A 12,023-nucleotide genomic window follows, 5' to 3' on the forward strand; every position below is an offset into this window, starting at 1 on the left:
CTCTGGACATCTGGCCACACCCCTGTTATGAGCCCATTCTGTGTGGCATACACAGAGCATCCGCCTTAGTGAGCAACAAACCAGCTTGTCTTCCCTCCTCCCGGGCCGTTATATTCCAGGCTCCAAGTCCTTGATCCTGCCCAGGTCTCCTCTCTAACCCGGTTGTTTCTAGTCCTTTTCCAGGCCGACGCTCCACTTGCACCTGCTGCAACAGAGGGCCTGACTACGGCTCCTACACTGGAGCAAAGTCACGCCTCGCCCCTCCCCGGCTCTCGCTCCCCCTTGGTCCACCCTCTCCAGCGCATGCGGGTACCCTGGCCCTGGGAGGCGGGCTCAGGAGACGGTCCTAGCTTGACCTGGATCCCTGGCCCTCTGTGCACACTGGCAGACGCGCTTACAGCAAGCAGACGGCTAGACGGGGAGCCGCCTAGGGGGCGCCACTCGGCACTAGGGTATCCAGCGAACCCCACTGGCCCCGCCCACACTGACCCTCAGCCACGCCCGTACTGCCAGCTTTGGCCCACCCCCAGTCTTGATTGGCCCCGCCTGTTTGGATATAGATGTTCTGATTGGCTGGCCTGAGAATCCGTCAGACTGAGCGCCGCGGCGGCGGCGGTGGCGGCGGCGGCAGCAGCAGTGGAGCAAAAGGGAACCGAACCGGAAGGGTCGCAGCGCCCCGCGCCCCTCACACCCACTGCGGCGGCGACGGGGCGGAGCAGAGCGGGGCGGGGCGGCCGGGTCCGGGTCGTGGAGCCGGGAGCCGCCAGAACGCGTCGCCGCCAGCGTGCCCTCCCTCTGCCTCCGGCGCGGCGGCGCGGAGCCGAGGTGAGCCCGGCGGGCGGCTAGGCCTGGCGGGGCTGCTTGGGCAGCGAAGGCCTGGGGTGCGGGGGGTTGGCTGCTCGGTACTGCCCGGCTATCCACGGTTCCGCAGTCGTTCTCTCTCTCCTGGTGTCTGCTGCCCCGGGCTGCAGGCCCGCTGTCTGGCCCGGTCCCAGCAGACCTGCCCGCAGGGGTCTGTGGGCGCCTTCTCTCCAGCTGTGAGGCACGCTGCTGCATCCGGTTGCATGCCCTGGAGCCTGGGCTCTGGTCCCCGCGACCTTGGCGGTGACTCTGACCCTCACTGGTCCTCTGCTTTTCCCACCGGAGTAGTGGTAGAATGTCTAAGGTTTGGTCCGGGTTGTTATTGGGCAGTGTAACTGTCTCAAAGCTCTAGGGCAGAGAAGCCTAAGGCGCACATTTGAGGGCATCTGAGTGGGTAAATGCTCCCTTGCTGGTATGAGTCGTAGGAACTCTCCCTCATCCGCTTAGAGTCCTCCCCCATACCCCCCAACCCCAATGCCTTGTCATTCATCTTCAGTGCCCAGCAAAGCCAGAGTGGGCCCTGCCCACCTCCTTTGCCACTCCCTCCCCTCCTAACAGAAGCACATCTCTGCTCTCCTAGCCTACTCACCTCACCTGCCTTGGACATGCCAGAAATCTTTTACCTCAGGACCTTTGCACGTCGAATTTTTTAAGTTCTGCGTTGTCTATAAGATTTTTACCCTCATCCCTCTCTCATCCCTTCCTCCTGTGGGTCAGTGCCTTGGCCACCCTTCTTCCTCGCTTAGTCATTCCTGTTCATCAGTTTGATTTTCCTTCCCGTACCTACTCTGGTTTGGTGCTATCTGATTTAGTGCCCTGTTTTTGTATAGCATTGTGAATACAGGTAGTTGTCTGGTATATTGACTTTTGTCTCTAGTGTCAGATCAGTGAGTGAGCAGAAAGACCATCCCTGGCTATTATTATCTCTGCTTTGTCCGTTTTGCTGGTGACTTTTAACTTGTGAAACTTGTAAGCAGACTCTTATTCTCATTTTGTGAAATATTTTAATGTTTCTAATCTCTAGTTGCTGTCAGTACAATTTGTGATTAAAAAATTACATTTTGGCAATAGTTTTGCTCGAGCCTCCTTCCACACATTCAGGAGTTATCTACTGAATTCTGTATTATCTAGGTCATGCTTTCTGCTGGCCTCTAGGGACACAAAGGAGAGAGCAACAGGGTACCTTCCCCCAGAGAGTCCAGGAACCACATAGAACAGACTGGCGTGCACACAGTTCTAGGACAGGATGTGACACCAGCTGTAGTAAAGGGTCTGTGCCCTAGAAATGGAGGGTGTGGGGTGGGCGTGCTACAGCCTTGAGCAGGGAGAGACACAGAAAATGAAAGGGCAAGATCAAGGAACTTTGCTCAGTCTGGAGCCAAGAATAGATTGTGCTGGAGACCCCGGAGGTCCAGGACTTGGTTCAGTAATCTCTGTAAAAGCCAGGATTCCAAGTTTGCATCTGGACTCTGATACTTCAGTGTTGGCAATAGCCAATTAAAACTAGCTATTTGGTGCCAAGCCAAATGCAGACCTCATGCAGCACTGCTAACCTCCTGAGCAGGCAGTGTGGGAGGGAGAAGCTTCGAGGAGCAGGAACAGTAGCCGGAGGCCAGAGGAGCTAGGCCCTGTTCACCCAGATACCAGCCAGGTATTGAGTGTGGCTGGTATGCTGGGTCCCACAGAGGAAGAAATGGAGGCTCACAGTGCCTCAGCAGAGAACCTCAACCTCCGCTCTGTTTGTGCCCTCAGTCTAAGGTTCTCCGCTCTGTTTGTGTTTGCCTTTCCATTTGTTCTGGAAAAACAATAGCCAATCTATAAACATTTCTCCCCTTGCTTTCAGAAGAGTCCTGCATAGTTAAAAATAATTGTCGTTTTTGGGGCACAATCTCTGGAGAGCTTTGGTTTTCCTGAGGTTTTAGTGTGCAGGGTCTCAGGACTTTATAATTACTTGTTAACAGATACTTTGCTCTCTCCTTTACATGAATGGTCAAGAGTATACTTGATTTTGTCAGATTCAAAAGAAAAAAAGCCTTAACCTTCTGTACAAAGAAAAATGGCAAACAAATGAATTACTAATGAGTGAACCAATTTTTAAAAGCTTATTATATATAAGATAAAACAAAATCTGATTTTAAAAGAAAACTATTAATATGTCAGTAGGGCTGCTGTTTTTGTCTAAATATGAAGTTACTTTCACACCTGGCTAGGAAGGCGGCAATTTTATTAAAAAAGTAATAATTCTTCATGGTTTATACTTGGCCTCTGTGTGAATTGATTTCAGCAACAGTCTTTAGTTGTTTATGATGGGGACTTTCAAATTTGTTATAAAATAAACAGCTTCATCTCAGCGTCTACAAGTTTTAACCCTGGCAGTCTTGTTTCATTCCTGATCTCGGAGTGCATAACTCTCCTCATGTGTCTAAACCTATCCTTGACTCCCATCACCCTGTCCAGGAACTTTTTAGTCCATTTCTCTAAAAGACAAGGTTCTCGTAAACTTTAAAAGCGAAAGTTCTTTCATCGTATCAAGTAACCAGTCAAAACACAAACATCTAGGTGTCTTGTGTATCTTACAGTTTCTGTCATCATTTGAAAGTACAGCCAAATTTTTGTTGTGATTATTGGTTGATGTCTTTTCAGTTCTCTCTCTCTCTCTCTCTCTCTCTCTCTCTCTCTCTAATGGTCAAGGGTATACTTTTTTGGTGTTTATTGTTTTAGAGTTGTTTGTTTGTTTCTTCTTTCAGATATGACTTCACACTCACTATGTAGCCCAGGCTAGCCTCACATCTGTGGCAATCCTCCTGTCTCAGCTTCCCATGTGCTAGAATTATAGTCAAAAGGCACCACACTCAGCTGCATTCCCTTAGTTTGTTGCTCTTCCTTCTCATCTGCTTTCCTTGTAGTTCACTTGTGGAAACAGCTGGTGGTTCTGGAGGGAGTACCTCCGTGGCAGGTTCTGATGCTACCTCTGCAGTGGAATACAGTTTGCTTTCCTGAGAACTGAGACTGCGGTTGCACTCAAGTCACAGTGCCTTCGCAGCTGAGCTGGACTTGCAGCTAGAGGCATCTGGAGTTCTGTGCTCATCACTTTTACAGATGAGGGTAGTTGCTTGGCACTGGATAAGTAACTGGTCCATAGAGAGACTGACTTGAGACCTGACCATAACCTGCTCCACACTGCCTTGACTAAGCTTTGCTTTAAACTGACAGTGCTTGGACTGGGGTTTAGAAATTAGCCAGGCACAGCCTCTGCCACTGAGGAGCTTGGAGAAGAGGCTTCTTCACAGATGAAAGGAGGGCTTGGTGCTGTGTAAAGGGAAAGGCAGAGTAGGGAACCTTGCATGAAAAGTGGGTCCTTGAACTAGGGTTTGAAGGAGGGTGGATGCTGGCCAGAAGACTTGAAGGGACAGGGAAGTCAGCTAAGGCAGATGGAGCTGCTGAGAGGCCTGCAGGTGTGTCTGGTATCCAAGAGCAGGCCAGAGGGCTTGCTGTCTCTGTCTGCCCTTGTGCTAAGGACTTGAATCAAGCTCTCAAAGTCACTGTTGAAAGCGTTCAGACAGGAAGAGGGTGGAATTGCTGGGTATTTTCACAAGATCTCTCTTAAAATTTCTTATTGTGAAACAATTATAGATCTTCATGAAGCTGCAAAATCCCACCCACCTTTCCCATTTCTCTCCATTGATGGTATGTTTATATAACTCCAGTACCGAGTCATAACAGGAAGTTGGCATTGCCACCGTGTGTGTGCAATTCAGTATCACTTTATCATGTGCAGATTCCTGAGCCACCACTGCCACCACAGGACACAGAAATGTCTTACCATCCCCAAGGTCTCCGTACTGCCCCCTTGTAGCTGCCTAACTCACCAGCCTCCACCAAGCATAATCCCTGGCAACTAAGATCTGTCTGTACATCTGCAATTTTGTGGTTTGGAGAACCTCTATGGGCTTGTATTATGGAGTGACCTTTCTAGGGTCAGCTGTCTCCCAGCATTCTCAGGGGCACTGGATCTAGAATTCCAAGATGGGTGCCAGAGTCTATGGGTGTTTGAGTCACATAACACAGTATGAGTGTACATTCTCCCATATGCCTTCCGCCATCTCTAGAGCACTTACAACATAAAGAACAGAATAAAAAGCTATTATATTACATGGCTTGGGGGAAATGACAAGAAGAATATACTGTACATATTCGATACAGATAAAATTCCCCCCCAAAGTCACTTTTGATTTATAATGACTTTAACTGATACATGAAAACATAAAAGTTATGCCTGTTCTTGGGGTGCTCTGTGATACCTGATACATGTGTTAAAATAGCTAAGATTGCACTTGGGTCACTGAGTGTCATTTTCTGTCACAAAAGCCTTCAATGTATTCCAGCTGTCTGAGGTCTGCAGTGTATTAGTGTGTAGTTAGACTACTATGCAACTGCACATAGAATTTTGTGCTTCTACCTAACTATTCCTTAGAACAGTTGCTCTTCCTAAATATTTTCTACCTCTGGTTGGTTAAATTTAAAAACTTGAGAACCCATGAATATGGAGACACAATTGTGTAATGCATTTGAGATCTGTCAACTCAGTGCTGTGGCTTTTTTCAGTGCTGGCTAATATTCCATAGTCTGGATGTGTAGTCATGGATATCTGCTGTTTCTAGTTTTGATCTGTAACAAAGCTTGTTCAGAGCACCTGTGGCCAGTCCTTATGTGGGCCGATAGCTCTCAGCTTGGTACCTGAAAACAGGGTTAGCAGGAAAAAACCTGCCAGGCTTTAAGTGGTGAGGTTGACACCGTGTCCTCTATTGAGTACACTCTGTAATGCCAGAACAGAACTTCAGAACAGAGGCCCTGCAAGGCTGTGCTGAGCTTCTTAAATACCAAATGTTATGTTTGCCTAACTACAATGCAGCATCAGGAAATTGTTGACAGGGATGTCACCGGGTGCAAAGAGCTTACCTAGCATGTGAAAGTCCTTTAGCTCAGACAGGGATGTCACCGGGTGCAGAGAGCTCACCTGGCTCAGTCCGCAGCATGAGGACAGTTAAATGACCATAAGCTAGTTTTGTTTTCATGAGAATTAACATAGGCCTATGAAGAACTTTATGAGAAAAAACATAAGGAGCGTGTTTTGTAACAGGGTGACTAAGCCATTAGCAACAGTCCATTTAAATAGTGAATTCTGGACCTTCAGTGTAGTTAAAGGGTTAGCTGAGTGTGAATCACTCAGTCTTCCTCAGAGAAAAAGTGTGCTGGTGAGGAAAGCCTTGTGTTGCTCTGGCTTGGTGGTGACCAGCCCTCAGACACATGGCTTTATGTCCCACACTAATTGGAGATGTGGGACTGGTGTGTTAGGAGGAAGGAGGGTGCTGGGGTGAGACACACCTCAGTTCAGTTCTGGGTTGCCCTGGGAATCTGGGCAGCGCCTTACTGCCCCGAAACCTCAGCTTCTTCTATTCTTGTTGGATGACAGTGCACCCCTCATAGGTTACTTCAGAGAACCTGAAAATGTGTCTCCCGGAACCTGATCTGTTCCCACTCCAGTCATATCTGTCTCAACCCTCCTACAGGTGCCACAAGGCCATTTTATAACATTTCATTTTAGTTGAAATTTCTTGTTTATTTTTTTAATGTAAATATATAAGGTTAAAAACAAAGTTCTAAAAAAAAAAACAGTTTCTTTAGTCTCATTTATCTGTTAGTCTGGAGTGTGTGTGTGTGTGTGTGTGTGTGTGTGTGTGTGTGTGTGTGTGTGTATACGCACTCATGTATACTCACCTGTGTACGTGTTGTGCATGTATACTCCATGCACACAGATTGACATTTATTATGTGAATTTAAATTCAATTACTTTATTTCCTTTTTGCATCTTAGATGTCTTTCCAAGCTAGTATACACAGTCCCTGTATTGTGTTTAATGACTTCATTGTACTTAATGTTTTAAATTGTTTATAGTCTTGCTGGTTAGCCATATTCCATTCTTGTACAGGTATCTTTGAATATTGCACATACATACTCACCCCATGTATTTCTAGGCTTGTAACTGCTGGGTTAGGATTCACAAGCATGTACGTCATTAACTACTACTTGTATGATTGGCCACCTTCAGTTCCCACCAATATTCACAAGTGTCTTTATCCGTAGTGTGAACAAACTTGAGGACAGGTCTTGCCTCTGTGAAGCCTTCCTTTGTGACAGTCTCTTTGTTCTGTTCTACTCCCTTCTCTTGTGCTCCCCTGGCCTGCTCTGGAATGAAACCAGGGTCTCATGCCAGACAAGCACTCTAACACGGAGTTACCAGCCCAGCTTGTATCTCCCTACTTTTTGGGAAGAAGCTCATGGGCTAGGGAAAAGACAGACCTATAAAGGCCTTTATTAGTCCCAGCTGAGTGTGCTGCCAAGGCTGTAGAAGTGGCTTGGATGGAGCACCACGCAGGACCATGACAGTGACATAGCAGAAAGCTCATCCAGGTTTGGGGTTGCAGCTAATGTGGTTGCTAGAGGAATGCTTGTACTTCCCAGCTTGCAAAACAAGCTGCTTCTTTTACCTAAAATGTCATTCCAACTGAATAAATTCATTAGTAGCTAACTTACATGTTTTCTCAGGTTGTCTTGTGTGTGTTGGGGGAGGGGCTCTTTATCCTGTTCTCATCAGCCCATGCGTAACAGGAGGAGTTGCTGACTTTTTTCTTGCCTAATAAGATCACTTTATTTACATTTTAGAATGATTTTAAATCTTGAGATGAAACTATATAGTAATTCTTGAGGCTAGTCTATTAACTTTAATCCCCAAGTTCAAGGAAGCAAGCCTGGTATTGTACTTGTCCAGCTTTGGAATGTAAGCAGCCACAGCAAAGAGCTCTGGAGTTGCTGGAGAAGACTGAGATGTGTAGCAGTCACACCATGGGCCAGAAATGGAGATGGTTTTTCACACATCAGGGTCATTCAGTAATCTGGCTGGTACCTACTGGTTCATCTGTACCTAGCATGTGGCCTCCATTGCTTGTTTGACCTTACACTTTTGTTTGAACCTTTACTAACTTATTCCCATGTTTTAAGAAGTATCCTAGGCATCACTGTATTGAGAAGAAAGTTTTCATTGCAGAAAACTTATCAGGTGGACATTAAGTATCACACAATAGATATGGAACAAAATGGAACAAAAAGGCAGGGATTTGGTGGAGTTATAGAAATAATGATGCCTTAGGGAAAAAATCAGTTATGGAACGTTTCCTTCTATAACTTTGTTCTTGGCTTCTTAATTTGAAAGACCAAAGCTCACTAATTTTCAATAAACATCACCCAACCTTTCACAGGGTGAGCACACCAGTCACGTTGCTCCCTTCTCCATAGCCACCGTGGCTGAGTTCATGACAGAGCAGCTTAGTGGAGAAAGGAGCTATTTCATGGTCTATGAGGGTACTCCATGCGTGTCCTCCAGCAGCCTGCTTTTTCAGCCAAGCCCCACCTCCTACAGATTCTACAGCTTTCCCATAGCACCACCTTCTGAGGACAAGTGTTCAAACGTGAGGCTGTGGGGGATGGTCAGCATTCAAGCCTAACTGGAGATGAACTTGTTGCCCAAACCAGAAGAAAACTGCTTTCTGAGACCGCTGGTATATAGCTACATTTGCGATTATACTTAGAGTGTAGGTAATTATTTTACTGTGAGCTATAGCTGAGTTTGGGGTGAAGGGAATGAAGGCCAGGTCTGGCCACTTTCATGAAACAGGCCCATCTGTGGGTTGCACAGATCATAGTATCTCTAATACTGGTAAAAGCCTGTGACTGGCTCATGACTCTCACTTTGTGGTTTATCACTTTAGCCTGAATCCAAACACTTAGAGAGCTATTCCACTTATCTCCAGAAACTCTAGAATCAATCATTCCGAAACAATGCTCCCATCTGTGGCCAAGACTTCTAGACATAAGAAGCCATAAGATCTCACAAGAAGGAAATGAATGAGATGCATTAGTGACATAGTAGTCTTGCCGTGCTGGCAATAAGTGTGAATTCTTTTCCCCAGAGGTGGTTCTTTCCCCACCCCCACTCCTGTTTTTAACGTGAACTCACTGCCTTGTTCGTGTTAGCACTCAACTACTGAGCTGCATCCCAGCCCCAAGGTATTTATTATAATCCTATCCTTTAAAAATGTGGCCTTTGTGCATCTCAAAATTCCTTCTTTTCAAGACTGGAGAGGTTAAGAGCACTGACTGCTCTCCCAGAGGGCCTGGGTTCCATTCCCAGCACCCATGTGGCAGCTCACAATTGTCCACTCACATACATGTGTATGTGCTGGGGCTGAGGGGTTGAATGTGCCCCTTGCTTAAATTGAGAGCTTGGCTAAGCTGGATTTTCCTTTTTTCGCCGTACCGTCTGAAATCCTAGATCAGATCTGCTGTGTATACAGTTTGGTAAGCTCATTGGTTCATTCTACTTCTCTGCTCAGGGATCTGAAGAAGGTACCAGCTCTCCGGAATCCTGTATGACACTACATCATGAGTGACAGTAAAAGTGATGGTCAGTTTTACAGTGTGCAAGTGGCGGACTCGACTTTCACTGTTCTAAAACGTTACCAGCAATTGAAACCAATCGGCTCTGGAGCCCAAGGAATTGTCTGGTAAGTCCGGCCTGTTCTAAGAGCACAGACGGAGCCTTTAGTAAAAGTGGCACTGAGTTAGACTGTAGAAGCACTGGTCAGAAAATATTCCCTCTTGTAGACTTTGAGCTAAACTAAATCAATCCTTGCCGTAGTTATATACAGTCATGTGTAGGATACAAACTCAGTTTTTCATTTGCTCTGTTGTTGGCTTTATTGATTTATTTGTTATCTTTTCATTTGCCTTGCATTATGATATCAGAATGATTGGTGTAACAGGAATTTGGCGTTTTATTTATTTCTTCATCATGGCCACCTTCTCCCCCCTCCTCCTTTTATTCCCAATCACTCCTGTTCATTTCCAGGCGCCATCAGTGCAGTGCCTTGCCATTCTTTGGCAGGATGAGGCCAGGCAGTGTCATTATCACAACATGGATTAACCAGGAAGGGCTGCTGTGTGAGGGGTTGGGCTGGCCGTTCCTCTTTGGTGTCTCTTCAACTATGTGTCCAGCCCAGGACGTCAGAACCATTGGTCTGACCCTGACCCTTAGGCTCTTGCTTGGTAAGACAGTCAGCTGCTGCAACATCACTGGCCAGACAAAGGTAATGTTTCTCACGTGTTTTCTAGACCTCTGTTGTCAGCATCTCCCAAATATTTTAGACTGTTTAGAAGAAGTTGTGATTGCTGGTGATTGTGGGGTGTGGTGGTGCATGCCTTTAATCGCAGCACTCGGGAGGCAGAGGCAGGTGATCTCCGTGAGTTCGTGTGGTCAGCCTGGACCACAGAGCACATCCAGGACAGCCAGGGCTGTGAAACGGAGAAACCCTGTCTCAAAATACCCAAGTAAATAAATAAAAATACTATGATAAGATAAAAACATTTAATGTTGTACTTGGTAGGCCAAGAGGATTGAAAGAACTCTCTCAGGCATTCTAGGAGGAGAGTTTTGGCTTCCTGTGAAGACGCCGAGCTTAGCGTGGGTCATCAGTGGGCTCAGACTCTGATCAGGGAGATCTTGCTGTTTGCCTCGGCGTGGGCAGCTGGGGCCTGTGCTTGGGATTGCAGTTCAGGAGGCTCGGAGAAGAGACTGAGGAAGGAGTGTGTGCACAGTGAGCCAGCTATGTGCACAGTGGGGGCTTAACAGTGAAAGTGTGCTTTAGTGCGATGGAACGCCCCTTCCCTGGAATGCTCAGGAGCAGAGTCTTTCAGAGCTGAATCTTTGTCACACGTTCCAGTATTTGTATTTACTGATCGGCATCTCTAATCCCAAAATCTGAAATCTGAAATGCTCCAAAATCTAGCAGTCTGAACACCATGATAGAAAATTACAGAAAGAATATTATAATAGAAAGTTATGAGTACTTTTTCTTTAAGAAAATTATTGTAACTTTTATTTTATTTAATATTATAATAGAAAGTTATGAGCAACTTCTCTTTAAGGAAAGTTATTGTAACCTTCTTATCTGGAATTAGTAATTTGATAAGAGGATGAAAGAGGGGGAACAGGAATTACCTTGGGGGAGTTTACTTTAGTGATGTGAATAGTATATATTGTATAGCCACATGAGGTCTGCCATGACTCTTCCTGTATATGTGGTGCAGTTAAGGATTAGGAGGCTCATTGACTTTTGTCTCTCATGGGTTCTGGGGTAAGTCTGGGTCTAAAACAGTTGTTAGTGTCTTGGGACCTTAATTCATTTAGTTAAAGCTTGATGACTTTGAATCATTGATACTTTTCATATGACCAGGTCTCTGACCCAGTCTCTGTTCAGGATCTTCATAATGATGAGTAAATCAATATTCATTAAATTCCTCTTTAGAATTTCTCAATAAATTATATTTATCTCCATTCAAGAACTGTGTAGGGCTACAGAGGAAGCTTTACACTTGTCTAACATGTGAAAGCACCTGGGTTTCTTGCCAGCACCAAACAGAAACTTATATATGTACATATAAATATACATACATGGATGCATACATACATACATGCATATATATACCCATGTGTACATATTTATATATGTATATACACATACTTGAATGTGCATGCATACATATACAGATAAACATACATATGTACATATATATGTATGTACACATATGCTTCCGTACATATATATGCCCATATATGCATACATGCATATATATGTATATGTGCGTATATATATATATATATATATATATATATATATGTATACACACACACACACACACACACTTTAACTTTGTAACTGTAACTGACAGTTTTATAGTATCCTCCCACCTTAAGTTCTAATATAGGAAAGTAAAACTGAGACGTGATTGCACCCTCCCCTCCCCCTTTCTCCTTTTGTAGTTATTATTTGGTATCGGATAGGATAGGAAGGTGATCTGGTAATGGCACATTCCTAGAAAACAAACCAAAAAAGTTTACTTATGCTAAAATAAACTCAACAATGGGTGAGCTGCTACTTTGACATTAGACTGGATTTTCTGTCATTGATTGCTAAGATCTAGTCTTTTTGGTATTGATGGTCCAAAGCTTCTTTTTTTTTTTTTTGTCAGCATCATACATTTAAAAT

The 12,023-nt window shown here is 45.2% G+C and overlaps 1 protein-coding gene across 3 annotated transcripts in view; it reads left to right on the plus strand.

The window, feature by feature from the left end:
- The first annotated feature begins 610 nt into the window (after window positions 1-610).
- Window positions 611-12,023, plus strand: part of MAPK9 (mitogen-activated protein kinase 9) — a 42,521-nt gene continuing 31,108 nt past the window's right edge. For all 3 annotated transcript variants that reach the window (XM_080922979.1, XM_080922980.1, XM_080922978.1), the window contains exons 1-2: window positions 611-825; window positions 9,312-9,482. In XM_080922979.1, coding sequence (XP_080779105.1) covers window positions 9,361-9,482 — 122 coding nt within the window. In that variant the 5' untranslated portion in view covers window positions 611-825; window positions 9,312-9,360. The remainder of the gene's footprint in view (window positions 826-9,311; window positions 9,483-12,023) is intronic.

This window comes from Micromys minutus (assembly GCF_963924665.1).
Source record: "Micromys minutus genome assembly, chromosome: 10".
Taxonomy (NCBI): Eukaryota; Metazoa; Chordata; class Mammalia; order Rodentia; family Muridae; genus Micromys; species Micromys minutus.